Raw genomic sequence first — 16,919 nt, 5'->3', positions numbered from 1 at the left:
CATTTCATCCAAGTTGTCTAACTTGTTGATGTGTACTTATTTGTAGTATTATATTATAATCCTTTTTATTTCTATAAAGTTGGTAGTAATAGCCCTTGTTTCATTTCTGATTTCAGGAATTGAACATTCTCTTTTTTTCTTGGTCAGTCTAAGATTTTAGTTGACTTGTTGATCCTTTCTAACTACCTACTTTTGGTTTGTTAATATTTTCTATTTCTCTATTCTCTTATGTGTTTATCTCTGCCCCGGTGTTTATTTTCTTCCATCTGCTGGCTTTGAACTTAACTTGCCCTTTTTCTAGTTCCACAAGGTGTGCCCATCACTTGTTAACATCAAGTTGCTTCTGCAGCATAGTGACTGTAAAACCACTACATCTTTTCCCTCTAGCTTGTGGATTCTACCTGGCCACCTTTTGGTTAATAGTCAACTGATTAGACTCCTGCATCACCATGGCTCCTTTTCTTAAGATGTATGGTTAATTTACTAATTTGAGATCGTTCTTTTTTTAAATACAGACATTTACAAGTGGAAGCTTCTTAACATTTGCTCTCACTATCCCTATAACTTTTATGTTCATTTGCATTTGTCTCAAGGTGTATTGCAACCGCCCTGTTGATTGATAGCTTCGTTGACTCATTGGTTTCTTAAGAATGTGTGATCTAATTTCACGTACTTGGACTTTTCTGGGCTTTCCTCTGGTAATGATTTCCAGTTTCATTACAGTGTGATTGGGAAAGATGCTGATATGATTTCAGTCTTTTTTTATGTAGAATATTTCAATCTTAAAATATTAAGACTTCTTTCTGGCTTACCATGTAATCTGTTCTGGAAAATGATCCTTGTGCGCTCAGAAGAAAGAAGATTTTAAAAAGGGAAAAAAAAGAATGTATGTTCTTACATTGTTGGGTTGCATGTTCTATATTTGTGCACGACATCATAGGTTTTCAGTGCGCAGGTCTTCTCTTATTAATCTTCTGATTATTATGCCCATTATTGAATATTGAAATATGTAACTAACTATGCTTATAGAATTGTCAGTTTTTCCTTTTTCGGTAAAAACTCACCAACATCAGTGTATTATCTTGAATTTTTAAATGCCACACCATGCCTTGTGAAATCCCGACGTCAAGAGCTATTGCTTGCCGGGCGGTGATCTTTTAGTCTTTCACCACCAGCTGCTAGACTTGAGGCACCTTTCCTCATTCACCAAAGTTGGTGGTCTCTCTTTCTTGAACTTCACAACATGAATAAATAAAGAGTGCTGCTTTATGTGGGGCTATGTTCCCATAACTGTGATGCAAAGCTTCGATAATTTGGGAGGTGACCTCTTGAGTCTTAAGTTTATATATATATATATATATATTAATCATTTTATTGGGAGCTCGTACAGTGCTTCTTACAATCCATACATGCATCCATTGTGTCCAGGACTTTTGCACATTTGTTGCCATCATCATTCTCAAAACATTTGCTTTGTACTTGAGCTCTTGGTATCAGCTCCTCATGTTTTCCCCTCCCTCCTCACTACCCCCTCCCTCATGAACCCTTGATGATTTATACATTATTATAAATGTATTATAAATTATAAGTGTCATATTTTACACTGCCTGGCGTCTCCCTTCACCAGCTTTTCTATTGTCTGTCCCCCAGAGAGGAGGTTATATGTAGATCCTTATAATCGGTTCCCCCTTTCTACCCCACCTTTGCTCCACAGTATCGCCACTCTCACCACTGGTCCTGAGGGGTTTACTTGTCCTGGATTCCCTGTGTTTCCACTTCCTGTCTGTACCAGTGTACACCCTATGGTCTAGTCAGATTTGTAAGGTAGAGTTGGGATCATGATAGTGGCAGAGGGGAGGGGGAAGGAAGCATTTAAGAATTAGAGGAAAGTTGTATGTTTCATTGTTGCTACGCTGCACCCTAACTGGCTCATCTCCTTCCTGTGGCCCTTCTGTAAGGGGGTGTCCAGTTGCCCATGGATGGGCTTTGAGTCCCCAGTCTGTACTCCCCCTCACAGTTATATGATTTTTTTGTTCTTTGATGCCTGATACCTGATCCTATTGACACCTCGTGATCACACAGGCTGATGTGCTCCTTCCATGTGGACTTTGTTGCTTGTGAGTTAGATGGCCACATGTTTACCTTCAAGCCTTTAAGACCCCAGATGCTATTATCTTTTGATAGCCGGGCACCATCAGCTTTCTTCACCACATTTGCTTATGCACCCATTTGTCTTCAGTGATCCTATAGGGAAGGTGAGCACACAATGATATGATTTTTCCTTCTTTGATGCCTAAAACCCGATCCTTTCAACACTTTGTGGTCACACAGGTTGGTGTGTTTCTTCCATGTGGGCTTTGTTGCTTCTGCGCCAGATGGCCGCTTGTTTACCTTCAAGCCTTTAAGACCCCAGACGCTAAAATTTTTATATTAGCTCTGACTCAAAAATAATCCCCACTTACCTTTGTGTTCCTTTCTCCTCTTTGCTTCCCCTCTCCTACCCCATAACTTAGCTACCAAAAGGATCACTCCAGTCATCAGACCTTTCAGTTAGAAACTGAGTGCTTAAACATTGCACCCAATGTTCCTTTAAAAAGATCTTAGTGATTTTTTTTTAATGATCGACAGTATAGATTAGTGGTTCTCAACCTTCCTAATGCTGCAACCCTTTTAATACAGTTCATGTTGTGGTGACCACCCCCCCAACCATAAAATTATTTTCATTGCTACTTCATAACAGTAATTTTGCTACTGTTATAAATCAGGCAACCCCTGTGAAAGGGTCATTTAATACCCCAAAGGGGTCATGACCCACAGGTTGAGAACTGCTGGGACTGACTATCACATATGTTTAGTATAATTGGATATTGGTCATCAATATTGTACTTCAGAGTTTTTGCATATAATCAGATTGTTCAGATGTCTGCGCCCACCAGTCTGTTGACTTATAATGACGTGGACTTCTGAGCTGTCGCATACAGTTGTTTCCCAGTGGATCGTTTCCTAGAAAACTGAGATTTAGTGCTGGCTATATTTTTCTTTTGGGGAGGAATATATTTTTCGTGAAGAAACTTAATAGATACAGATATGTGTCTTAACCTCTAAAATCACTTCATTCCCTTGTCCAACAGAGCTGCGCCAGTTACGTCCAGTTGGGCACAGTAGTTTTGAAGAGTTTCGCTCCAAAGGAAGAATGTTTTCATTCAATTCTACCATCTCTACTTAGTAAATATCTTATTTTGCATATCCTCTACTGTGAATTTTTCATTGAACTTTCAAACCCTAGAAGTGAGAATCGCTTGGGAAGCGGCAAGCTTATTGAGTCCGCTATTGAGTAGCCGTCATTGTAGTTCCTTGTGTCCAATATTCGAATGAAAAAGCACTAACGTCTCTTTCTGATCCCTACCTACATTCACACCTGGATGCTTCGATGGGGTTTAGGTAAGTCAGGTTGGGGTTGTGACTATAGTAACATCCTGTGCAGTGTTTGTGGCTAGAACCTGAACTCTGCCTGTTCTAACCTGAAGCTTGCTGGACCTTCTCACCCTGTGAGGCAACTTCTCAACTGATAAATTACAGAATCCTCAGTAGCCCAATGTAGAGAAAAAGACAGGTGTTTTGGAAAACTATAAGGCATGCTTTGCCAAATATTTTTATTCTTAATGGAAAACCATCTAAAGAAAAGCTGTAGTTTCAACTGGAAAGCCCGGTGGCTCAAAGGTCAGCCAGGGTAAACAAGAGCTCCTATAAAAAGCCATTTACATTCCCTTCGTGCAGGGTTTCTTTATAAGGGATCCTTCCAGGAAAGACTCTGGCTGAGACTAAAGACTGTTTGGCCAGGATGTCCTGACTGGACAACAGTCAGAGCACGTGACCTGCATGATCCATTCACAAGGTCTTTAGTCTGTTGTCCCTTGGCTTTGGCCTTCCTATCTCCTCTTTGCTTCCCTTCTACTCCACGACTTAACCAAAAGGATCCCTCCAATCATCAGAAAACTCAGGGCATCGTGTTTCTTTGGAACATCGGCGGGAAGCTGGCTGCCGTGTGGATCTTTCTTTCTGGTGCTTTTTCATTCCTTCAGCAAGCCTGTGCCGAAGATGATCTGGGTGTAGTGGTACAGAGGGGTTTCAGTGGGGTCATTGATTAAAGAGAAGTGAGCGCAGGGTAGATCCTTGCTGCTGCCTTCGTAGACCACCCCTCAAGAAGCCTGTGAGGCCGCGCCTCCAGAGGCCCTGGTTGATATTCCTGTTCAGCCCTCTGGAGGGCTCTCATACCGTCGTGTTTCCTCGAAGATTTTCTTTCCTGCCTCTCAGAGAGCCCTCTGAACACTAGTTTATATTAGCAATAAGAAATGCATTAAGTACAAGGGAACATCTCAAAAGTTGATTTATTTGTGGTTTTAAAAATAAGTAATCTTTGAGTCTACAATGGAAACTACTGAATTCCTTCACTTCAAAGTCCAAGATTGTGAGGTAGCGGGGAAAATGAGGCGCGGATACCAAGGGCTCAAGTAGAAAGCAAATGTTTTGAGGATGATGGCAACAACTGTACAGATGTGCTTGACACAATGGATGGCTGGATGGATTGTGATAAGAGTTGAACAAGCCCCCAATAAAATGATTTTTTAAAAATCCAAGATTGCGATAAATGTTTCGAGCACAGTATGATAAAATCGCATTGACTTGAGCTAAATACCCTCCATCTCACAGAGCACAAAGATAATCATCAAAAGACATCTTCTACATGCATAGTTAATATCCAGAAATAGTGCCACCATTGTATTCCTAAATTATTCCACCCAGTTCTTGTTTTTAACGTTGATTTCTCTTCCTAGTGTTTTGGCTGTGTGATGCGTGTGATTGCCATATCAGGGCCTTCCCTCACGAACACTCCAGGCTGTGGAGAAGCTTCGTTCCTTGCACTTTTCTGTGTGTCCACCTGCCCCTCATCCTTAGCCACCCGGGGCTAGGCTCCAAGCCTCCTCGGGAAGTACCAAAAAAGTTCTAGCTGTTGTGTGTAAGTCCTCATCAGACCCCAGTGCCGGCAGGTGGCTCTGATCCTCCACCTCTGTCCTCACCAAGGCAGGGGAGGAAGGCACATGAGGGGATAGTGGTCTTCGTGGCGCCGGCGTGAGCATTCATCTGTAGAGACTAGTATGCCCTAAAAAATGAAAGTGTACTAAAACTACATGTTCTCCTGTGAGCTTGTTAAGTACCAAGCTTTGGTTTAAATCACCCTGTGTCTGTGGGCTGGAGGCCTGGTGACATAGTAGTTTGGGCTGCTAGCCACAAAGACAGCAGTTCTAAACCACCAATCACTCCTTGATAGAGGAGATTCTCTACTCATAAAAAGTTGCCGTTTTTGAAACCCACAGGGGCCACTTCCACCCTGCCCTAAAGGGTTGCTATGAGTTGGAAGTTACTTGTGTTGGTGAGTTTGGATTTAGACGTCTGTGGAAACATGCACTTGTAAATTGGCAGATGCCTTCCAACTTTCTAATTTGCCGTAGATGATTTCATAGTTAACGCTGACATGGTTAAATAAGTAAAGTTAGTAGATACTGTACTCCATATTGTGGAAATACAGAGCCTTTACATTCATGACCTACAAGAGGCCTCCAGACATGCTCTTTTATTCAAGCCTGCTCTGTGAAAGTTGTGTTTCAATGAATACACAGAGTAAGCAGTTTCTACTAAGGCCAACCCAGGTTAGCGATTAATCTAGATACTTCAGAAAAGTCCCTTCCCTGAGATTCATGTTGTTGACGTTTCACCCCTGTACTGTATCTTCATTTTATAGTCCGGAGGCAGACCTGCAGCCCAGTGACTTCCCTGAGAAAGAGCAGCATCAGGAATGAGCGCAGTTTCTGAGCAGATACCAAGTGTTTGCTAGGGAAATTGTACTGTGGGAACCGTGGACCTGGTTTTTCTGGAGTTGTCCCTGCCCTCGGCTTTCGGTGCTGTTGTGGCTTTCTGTTGACAGCCTGAGTGAGACGTGCCTAGAGTACTTCTTCTCTGCAGGCTGCTCCTCCCCTCCCCTGTAACATCCTGCTTCCTATCAGCACATGCTATTCTCACTTTCTGAATGGGCTTTCCCAAGATAGGGTACTTGGAAGCATTTCTCTCCCTCCCTTGCCTGTTTTTCCACCCCCTGGATAATGAACTGCCACACGCCAATTTTAAGCTACGTGTTGGAATTTATTTGATTTTAAAGGAACTTACCTTCAATGTGTGTGCTTTGTTTTAAAAAAAATACTAGAACCTACCAAGTGAAATTCATTTTACATAATGACTTCTTGACCATATCCCATATCTGAAACAAATTTCACAAAGTAGTACTTATCTTTGTGGCCTGTGGTATATTACAATGTTTCCTAATCTGTTCCGTTTCTTTCTTTGGTTTATTTTTATTGTATTTTATGATTTTATTTCTTTGGTTTGATTTCTAATGTGGCCCAGATCCACCAAACTGATTTCATGACTAGTGACGGCTAGGGCCTGCATTTTGAGTAACACTGGCCTGCATGAATTTCCAGCTGCATCCCTCGCAGTGGTCAGGAAGAAAAGGATTAGCAGGGTAATTTAAAGGACTGTGACGCTTGCTCAACTGTAAAATGTAGTCCACTCCTCGTTAAAATGTTCTGGAGACCAATCTAAATGGCAGGTTCATGAATATGAAAGATAATTTTCTTGAAAGTTAATCTTAAGGCATGTTTCTGTTTTCTACAAAAACTCAGTTAAAACTGAACCCCTGGACAAAGCCCACGGGGAAAAAGCACATCAGCTTGTGATCACAAGGGGTTGACAACAATCGGGTATCAGCCATCACGAGACCCAAAACAATCAATCGTATCAATGAGAGAGGTCAGAGTGGAGACTCAAACCCATCTGTAGACAATTAGACATCGCCTCACAAGAAAGAGACGAGCCAGCCATGGTGCAGTATAGTACTGACGAAATGCAAAGTATTCCTTTAATTCAGGGGTCCTCGAACTACGGCCCACGGGCCACATGCGACCCGCCGAGTATTTTTGCCCCATTTTGTTTTTTACTTCAAAATAAGATATGTGCAATGTGCATAGGAATTTGTTCATAGTTTTTTTTTTAAACTACAGTCTGGCCCTCCAATGGCTCTGAGTGACAGTGAACTGGCCCCCTGTTTAAAAAGTTTGAGGACCCCTGCTTCAAGTTCTTTAATGCCCTCCTTCCCCCCCCCCCACTATCATGACCCCAGTTCTACCTTACAAATTGGACTAGACTGGAGCAGGTACACTAATAGCGGTAGGAGCTCTTGAAATATGGAACCCAGGACAGATAAACCCCTCAGGAGCAATAACGGGAGTAGCAGTGCCATGAGGGTAGGGGCAGGTGGGGGGAGGAGAAAAGGGGAACTTGTCACAATGATCAATGTGTAACACACACACACACACCCAGGGGGGCGAACAGCAGAAATGTGGGTGAAGGGAAACAGCAGACTGTATACGATATGAAAATAATAATTTATAGCTTATCAAGGAGTCACAAGGGTGGGGGACAGAGGAAGGGAAAAAAGAGGAGCTAATACGAAGAAAATGTTTTGAAAATGATGATGGCAACATATGTACAAATGTGATTGATAATGAAGTATGGGTTGTTATAATAGCTGTAAAAAGCCCCAGTGAAATTATTTATAAAAAATAAAAAGGTATAACACCCCCTAAAAAATCGAAGCCTTTAGTTGTATATATTTATATAAATAAATTTTACTGACCAAAGGCTATTATTTGTGATCTTTTATAGACCTTATTTCTAGAAGATACTCATTAGCTATTTGCTGCCTGAATCAGTGTTATTGACACCTGCTGGTTTATTTGTAATTTTAAGTTTTTGTAAAAGGATGTTGGCTGTAAAGGGAAACTGCGTAAACTGTATTTAATTATTTCTATGTTTAAAGACTTGACATTCATCAAAAAGTACTTTAAATTAGTACCTGTTTCAATGGATTGATCCCAATTCAGCTTAATACGTAGAAGGCATAGCCTGATTCTTAATCCTAACCCTGAGTCATTTTTCTGTGACTCACCTTCTTCATCAAGAAAGGATTTTGGATAAGTAAATATCATTAGTTTCCAGACTATTGAAAACATGGTTCTTGGGGAAAAAACATTGAAATGCTGATGTATTCTGTCCCCTTTGTATAGTTTAGCAGTTGTGTAACTTGTTAAAAATGAAATTATTAACACAGGTCTCTACTTCCACAGTGATGTGTTTTTTTCTGTCACTGTATGCTATATGGTTATTATAGTATCAGATTAGTAAGATATTTGCGGGTTTGCCTACAAGTTGAAAGAAAGTTACCATCATTTCATGTTGGCTCCAGGGCGCCATTGTACACTGTATCCAGGAAACGCCAGGCCAGGCCAGCGTGGCTCCTAAAGCTCTTCCTGGGTTGTGTATCTGGAGAGCTTCTCTCTAGACCCGTAGCCTTTTGGTCTCTCACCATATTCCTCCCTTCCCACAGGAATGACATCTTTGTGTTTCTGCTGAGCACCCGAGCGGGAGGACTGGGTATCAATCTCACTGCTGCAGACACAGTAAGTACCGCCCTGGCCCTGGGCTTTCCCATAGAATAGGCCGTTCATTTGTGTTTCCCTTTGCTTAGTGTCCAAAACCTAGAGTAGCTACAGTACTTTGACAAACTTTCGCTCTCCTTTTAGACTTGTCTGTCCATTCTCTTTGACTTGCGTTTCTTGTCCGCTCAGTAACTGCAGCCGAATGCCTGCTGTGTGCTCGGCACTCTAGCTGCATCGCGCGGCAGCACACGCAGGGGTGCTTCAGGGCTTTCACACGTTGTTCCACGGTAGGGGGCACTCGCGCGTTTCCAGCCGAAACTTTACAGAGCGGTAGAAGAACAATAGTATTGGTCATTTCAAAAATAAAATTATTCGCCCTTTCCTACCTAATCCCCATGGGAAAATACTCCCTCTCTGGCTGTTGTGAAGCACAGAGTGTCCCACACATGAGGCACACATGTGTCCCCACACATGAGGCACCTGGAGTATTGAGATGCAAGCCTGAGGAGGTTTGATGAGATGCCAGTGACAGAGCTGGAGCCAGACTGCATGTTGCCCAGTCTCTACGTCTGGCTGTAGCCGTCCTTTTTAATAGCTGCTAGGCATTAGCATTGCCTGCCCTCAAGAAGTAGAAACCAACTGTGTCAGCACTAAATAAGAGAACTCCAGGACTCAGCTGTCCTTTCCACGGCATCTAAAATCTGCCACTCGTTCAGGCAGGGCTCGGGGTCTGAGGTCTGCCGGAGCCTCCCTGGGTAGGTGCTGTGTCCAGCATGCACGTGAGCCCCTCGTTAACAGCCATCAGTTTGTGGGCGGACTCAGGTGGGTATTGCTCTTGTGGGTTCTCTTAGGTCGAGGCTCGCTTGTTGCCATATCAGATGGCATAAGCTTGTCTTTCTCCTTGTTCCACTTGTTTTTCTGCCTTCTGTACTATTTAAGCATCCCATACATCCCCAACTTGCTCAGATTCGCACCATGAGGACAGATCCATCACTTTTTCCTAGCAGATCTTTTTATCTCTAATCTCAGCCCCCAGCCCCATTACCTGTTCATGCCAAACCCATTCTCTGTGCTGCTACTTGATTAATTTGTTTTGACCCCTTTCACAGGGGTCGCCCGATTCATAACAGTAGCAAAATGACAGTGATGAAGTAGAAACAAAAATAATTGTGTGATTCGGGCGGGGGGGGGGGGGCACCATGAGGAACTGCATTAGGAAGGTTGAGAACCACTGGTTTAGACTCTACTGTATTGATTATTGTCACTCCTTTGCTTAAGACTCTTCTCCGTCATCGGCAAAATACGGTATAACATACAAGGAAGGCTCTTCTGTATGACATACGAGGCGCTTCATTTGGGGCCATTATCTACCAATCCTACCTAATTGCTAGACACTTCTCTTGCCAAAACTTACGTTCCAAATGTAACGGTCACATTGTAGTTTGAAGATACCCTGCTTTATTCCACCGTTGTGTAAACTCCTCCTCAGAACAGTATACCTCCTGTGAGCCTCCTCTTTGAAAACACTGACCATTCCCGTTACTCACAGTTAGCCAGCTATACTGTAGTTCATCATTTTCCATACTAGACTTTGAGCTCGTCAGTGGAAGGAAGTGCATGGCCTCAGTGCTAACGCCTGGAACCGTTCACTTACTCAGCAGATGCTTAATGACTACCCACCAGGCACGGAACAGGCACTGTGTTAACCACCAGGAATTCCACTTTTGCCACATGCGGCAAGATACAATTCTAATTTTGTTCTCATCATTTCTAGAAATTACATTCCTGACAGGGAGATAGAAGAAGAGTTTTTTAAAATCCTAGTAAATCGTATGAATGCTGTGAAAAATCTATAACAGGTAAAGAGTGATAGGATGATCAGGGTTGCTGTTTTATTTGACCTGGCAAGACCTCTCTATTAAGGTGACACTTGAAGAAAGTGAGGAAACAAACTCAAAACAGCTCTCTGGACGAGCAGGTGTGTGTGCGAGTCCTGCGGGGAGAGGTGCTCAGTGGGTGAGCCTAGAGTCAGTGCAGTAGAGTGAGCCGGTACTACACAAGCAGGCTGTGGTACAGACTTTGGGGTGAGGGCCCATTGGAAGCATGTGAGCAGAGAAGTATGGTGATCTGGCATGGATTTAATGCAAGAAGAGAAAGGTAGAGTCAACGGGCGGTGACTTGCGGCAGCAGAGACGGTGAGAGGAAGGAGTCTCGGCATGTCCGTAGTCGGTGAAGTTCACTGCTGGCTGCCTTGAATGTGGAGCACGCAGGAGGCATCCAGGAGGAGCCTGTGTGTTCGACCTGGGCGCCTGGAATGGACATGGCAATAAGGGTCACTCAAGTTAGGATTCCACTTGAGGCTTCAGATTCTGACCTTGAGATAAAAATCGGGGCTGCAGGTGATACTTTGCAATCCATTAGCTTCTGGGTGGTCGCTAGGGCCCTGAGGAGGATGCACTACTGTTCTCTGGAGGCTTCATTCGGGAGCCGAGAAGATACCCAGGCTAGTGTGAGTTCCAGAATCCAAAATAATTTACATGTCATTTGAGGTGGAAGGTTCACTTGTAAATTAGGAGCGCCCTGTATATTTTGCAATAGGACAGAAATATTGGAAGATATACTAAGTTATACTTTGTCTGAATTCACATTTTAGGCTCTGTGTGTGAGTGAGCATGCATTCTAAAATTTGAGAAGCAAAGCTTGCCTCGCATTTTTTACTGGGGAGCCGTCTAAATTGTCAGACCTGGCTCAATGTCTTGTGACCGATCTACAGTGTGTAGGTAGTTGCACATGTGTAAACGTGTTCGTGCACGGTGGGAGTCTCTGGCTTACCGTGTTAGTGAAACTGGTTGTATCACATGATGGATGGCAGCTGTCCCTAACTGCCCATGTCTTCTCTTGTTAGGGTTTTCTTCCTGAAGTTTAGGATGGCTTTGTGCTTGTGTCCGTGTACTGAGGGCTTGCTCTAAGTCGCACCCCTTGTTCTTGTTTCTGGCTCGGACATGTTTTAGAGGTGTGCCTGTAAGCGAGAGCATGTGGTACTTTGTGTTCCTTACTTGGTGTCGTTCCACAAGCCCTTTGCCCCACGAGACAGCCCGGGGCAGCTTTCAGCTCTCCAGGGACTGAGCTGCCACCCATTCTCCTGGGCGAAGGAGCTCCACCCTCCAAGTGGGCGTTGAACTTGTTCCGTGGCTCTGCTCCAAATGTTCCTATTTCCCATTTCATTCCCTTATTCCCTGAAACAACTTAGCATTGATCAGTGTAGCAGATCCCCTCCGCCCATCACATTCCCTGCTCCCACACTTAGCTCGCTGTTTACAACTTCACCAACATGCTATTAATATACTTCCCCTTAGTCATTGCTGGGCCACGCTTTGTGGATTGATTCACTTTGATCTTTCCTCCTTACTCAGTTGTTATAGCCTTCTAATAGTTATTTGTCGCTTGTTTTTCTCTAGATTGTCTCTCTCAGCTCTGTAAACCTGATTAGCAAATCAGTGTCGTCTGTCCCACTGTGAGAAGCCTGTCACCCCAGCACTGCCCTAGTTCCTCTTGGTGTTGTTCAGGCAGTATCCATTCACCTGATGCTGATGTTCACTTCTCACACTCTTATTCTCGGTTTTAACCTTTGATTTTTGTGTTTCATATTTTTCTCTGCATAAGTATTTTTCCTAAATAGACGCCCACTTAATTCTCTCTTACTCACAAATTATCTTGCTTCTTTTAATCCATTGGAAGGATAAATAGCCACTGTTTGTTTTCTTTTGTTTGTTTTGAAGTTAAAACTGTAAGCCCATCTCCTTGAGTTTTAATCTTTTTTAAAAAATATTTTATTAGGGGCTCATACAACTCTTATCACAATCCATACATCTTATTGTTCATGAGCTTTTAAAAAAAAAAAACCACCCAGGTTGAATCAGATCTGGTTGCTACTGAGAGTGTCAGGAAATAGTAGTAAGGAAGCATCTATGAAGTGATTCATAATATTGGACTCTTTATGAATTCACACTGAGCCACTGGCACAGGCTTGCACAGGTCCCCACTACTATCTCCTGGTATGAGGTGTGGTGGACAGACAAGTGGTCTGCACACCCCCGTGTCCAGCTGGAGGTCTCCTTTCAATGAACTCTGCCCTCGCGGTCTTTGTCCTCCCAGGAAGTTTAAACTGGACTGACTAGGGTTTTTCTTGCCCTATTGAAACACCAAAATGTTCTGTGATGGGGTTTGCTTGCTGTCTCACTCACAGCACAGGTTTTCTCTCTCCCTCCCCCTCTCTCGTCCATGTGGCAGGGAGTCTGCCGGGAGCCTAGTCAGTGTTAGACACGGAGGGCTTTTACAGCAGCATCTTACCTACTGCGTCACTGGAAAAATCAGTGCTCTTATCAGTGCAATACCCAGGGGGATGATGGATGATGGTTGTTTTGTTGTTGTTGTTGTTCCCTTGGTGTTTGTTTTTCTGCCCTTTGTTTAGTTTGTTTTCATTGTTGTTGTGGGTTTTGGTGTTTGTCATAACGTGAGCGCCAGAGTAAAGCAGAGTCGTTCCTAACCCACGGACAAGCCCATGGACTCTGGGCTCCGCTGCCCTCTAGCCCCGAGGTAAGCACAGGTAGTCTTACAACACGGCCCTGCCCAATACTTGCCTTCATTTCAAGCAGATGGTGCCCAGCGATCAATTGGAATAGGGCCTGGGGTCTTAAAGGCTTTTATTCAAACACGCAACCTTCTAAGTGAAGATTCACCTAAATCCACACGGAAGAAGCACACCAGCCTGTGTAATTTAGAGATGACAATAAGAAAATCCAGCTTTGAAGAAGGGAAAAGTTTCCGACCTTAAATTGAGAACACCCAGTTTGAAGACAACTGTGGAGGACAGTGGGCGCCCCAAACCCATTTGCAGACTTTCTAGTCAGGTTAAGCCTTGACAAGGGACTCCGATTTACTGTGAGAGATTATTGTAGACGTCATTGTGATGGGTCGAACCACGCTGTGATAGTTGATCAGGTGACCTTCCCTCTTGACCCAACCTAAATTTGCCCTAGGCTCAAGTATTTCTTGCCTATTTCACCACAGAAATTTCCTCTCTGGCCTTTCAAATATTGGTGGTGGTCTTTTCTTGCTTACACATAATTCTTGTATTTTTCCTTTATCTTACTGTTATTAGTTTTTCTTCATGCTGTTTTGTTTTTGCTTTTCATTGTTTCCGGTGAAACAAAGGAGTGGGGGGTGCAGAGACAACAACATGAGATGGTTTATTGGGGTGTGGGAAGGGTGAGGGGGGCTGGGGAGCTGACAATGAATGCTGGAGGCAAGGAGGAAGCTTTAGAACTGATTGTGATGATGTATATAAGCCTCTTTTGAAAAGCCATTTAACCATGAAAATATATATGGGAATACTATATCAAGAAGACTACTAAAAAAGAAAACAGAAAGAAACCAAGCTTGACCAGTGGTTTCCCTGGGGAAGGAGGAAGAGTTTTTGCTTCGGGGCATTAAGTTTACGTGAATGCTGGTGGGGTCATTTGGAAAGGGTATGAGTAATGGTTGTCCAACACAAAGAGTACAGTCAGCGGCAGGGGATCATGCATGTAGAGGTTGTTGGATTGGAGAATGTTCTGTTGTGTGTGTTTTTGCCACAATCAAATAACAATGATTAGATGAATAACAGCAAGTACAGGAAGAATTGAATTGTTCTTGAAGAATGTGGTGGTAATTGTACAAGTCTTCTTGATAAGAGTGACTTCTTGAAGTGGATGTAGTGCTAATAAAACTTTTTTAAAAGGAAAAGGAAATTGAGGGACTTAGGACTCCTAGAAAACAATGGTGAAAGTGGCTCCTGAGAGAGAGAGAGAGGGAGAGAGAATGGCTATTCTTCTTAGGAGGAGCAGGAGCACTGAAAATGCTGATGCCTTTTGTTCATCTTCACCCAAAGCCTCTCTTCTTCCGAGACTAGCTAGCCTGTTTGCACAATGAGAAAGTCCTTGGAGTTGGTGTTAAGCAATAGGGGAACAAACATTGTAGAGAAAAAGTGGAAAGAGAGTAATCTATCTTCAGTTTACAGTTTTAGATTCTGTATAGTTTTAATCAGTTTTCTTTAGAATTATTGTATCAACTGGTATTTGTTGACCTCTGCTTTGTACTGGATGGTAACATCTGTCCTCTAATAAGACTGCATGGGAAGATTGAAAGGTAGTCCATCTGAAATGATTGGCACCCTTCAGTGATGGAACAGAGACTTTGGGACAGGGGTAAGCAGTGCACGATGCTGTTGTCAGTGCAGATGTGGGAGGGAAGTGGGCCAGACCTCAGCGCAACCACCCACTGTGATGTGAGGCCAGGCTCTTCCTTACTCCTCAGAGAAGGAGCACGGCGTGTTGGAGAACCTGGTGAGAGATGCGTGCACGCCAGTGCTAGGCACATAGTGCTCAGCAGCTTTTAGCCATTATTACTTTTAATAAAAATGTAGGAAAAGAGCACATAATTACAGGCCTATCTGGAAATGGTGAAGCTTGAACTGAACCTTAAAGAACCAATAGAGAAGAGAGCAGGAATTCTAAGTCAAAGAAGCAGCTTGGAGGAAAAAAAGAGGTACAAACAGATGTGATGGAAATGGGAAATACTAAAGAGAGCTATCTGCTTCCAAAGGGAGCCTACGTGTTTGAAAAAGTTGGCCAGGTGGAGTAGGACCCAACTGCCTAGGGCAGTGGGAGCTTAATGTGCTACAGCAGACCTGGCAGAGAAGTGAGTGGCGGGCCAGTTTGACTATGGTGGTGCGCAGGGCAAACTGGAGAAGAAAGAGGTGGAGAATGCGATCAGTGAGCCTACGAGACTTAACACCGGGTTGATGACCCAGATGCAGTGGGGAGGAACTGTACAGGTGGTTGGATTCATTCCTAATGAAGCATTGGCTGAAGTCAATGACTTGGTTGAATATCAAGGAGAACATTTAAGAGATGAACTGGGTTTTTTATTATTTTTGGTTTTGATTTTTCAGTAGGTCTGCTGTAGTGGAAACAAGCTCAAAAGCTAAGGACACAGAAGTCTGTTGGTCTTGGGTGACATGGAGCTGCGGGTGGGGGTCTTTGTGTATGTGTGGTGGTAGCGGTTTGCTAGTTATTCAGCAAGCTGGAAGCAGCTTCCAGGAGCAACCCTGTAAACATTGCTTCCCTGGAATTCATGGGGCAGGAAGCGGTCCGGTTGGTGGGAGTCTGTCTCCCTGAGCATATTCGGAAAGCCATACCTGTGTTACCAAGCTAGTCGGGCCCATTGCTTACTTGGACCTTGGGTCTCAGGTAGCCTCTCTGACTCCTGGGCCTCATTTTCCTTGTCTGGAAAGTAGGAGTTGGTGTAGTACCTAAACCATGGGGTGACTATGAAAGTTTAAATTGGTTTGTACAGGTAAAGCACTTAAACAACACCTGGAAAATTATCAACATAACTTTTTAAAAACAAACACCCTTCCAAACAAAAAACAGGAGCATGTCTTTTTGTCTATCGCAAGTGAAGGAGAGAAAAGCTTAGTCTTATGAGTTATTATCATCTCCATCTTATAATAGAAAGAAATCTAACCTCAGACTCTTATTACAAACTGGTGAGTGGCTGGGCTGCTCTCAGAGTCCCTGGCCCTTCCCAGAGAGTGCTTCAGTCTTGCGGTATTCTTATCTGTGCAGGTGATTTTCTATGATAGTGACTGGAACCCCACTGTGGACCAGCAGGCCATGGACAGGGCCCATCGCTTGGGGCAGACAAAGCAGGTTACTGTGTACCGACTCATCTGCAAAGGCACCATTGAAGAGCGCATCCTGCAGAGGGCCAAGGAGAAGAGCGAGGTGAGCACAGGGCAAAGGAATGAATATATACCGAAAACAGAAAGTTCAATCACCTTGACTCAATGAAGGTTTTTCACCTTTCATTGATGGTGAAGGAGCTAGGATTTCTGAGGATTCAGGAATACAGTAAGATTAGGTACGGTAGCAAGTACAGCTGCCACCAGAATGGAGTCCTGTCCCCAAGACTCAGCTGTTGTTCATGTGCAGACTTCAACACCTGCACAGGTTTGACTTCATGTTTTGACATAGTCTTTCAAACAAGAAAGAATGGCACTTGGGCTTGCATCTTGATAGCCTCAACTTGACCGCCCTCTGCAGTGTATACCAAGTTTATGAGTTTCCAAAGAAAGTGCTCTCTTTTGGTGTTCTTATTTTATTTCTGTTCTGATTCCGTTTGTTGGAGAAGCCAGCAACCCTAAGTGTGGAAGTCCCCATTGTTCTTTCTGTTGAGTGGACAATCGGAATGAGCTAGTCAGATTAAACAAGAATAGGAAAACCAGAGGCCTTAGCTGAGTCACAGATTGTTTGTTTGTTGCTGGAT

General features: G+C 43.6%; 1 protein-coding gene across 1 annotated transcript in view; it reads left to right on the top strand.

Moving 5' to 3' along the window:
- Positions 1 to 16,919, top strand: part of INO80 (INO80 complex ATPase subunit) — a 133,329-nt gene that overhangs the window by 107,064 nt on the left and 9,346 nt on the right. Inside the window, exons 29-30 of the mRNA XM_075530736.1 lie at positions 8,501 to 8,573; positions 16,220 to 16,378. Of these exons, the coding sequence (XP_075386851.1) occupies positions 8,501 to 8,573; positions 16,220 to 16,378 (232 nt within the window). The remainder of the gene's footprint in view (positions 1 to 8,500; positions 8,574 to 16,219; positions 16,379 to 16,919) is intronic.

Source organism: Tenrec ecaudatus, chromosome 14 (genome assembly GCF_050624435.1).
Source record: "Tenrec ecaudatus isolate mTenEca1 chromosome 14, mTenEca1.hap1, whole genome shotgun sequence".
Lineage (NCBI taxonomy): Eukaryota > Metazoa > Chordata > Mammalia > Afrosoricida > Tenrecidae > Tenrec > Tenrec ecaudatus.
Note: the sequence above shows the minus strand (reverse complement) of the source record. Positions and strands in the feature narration are given on the sequence as shown.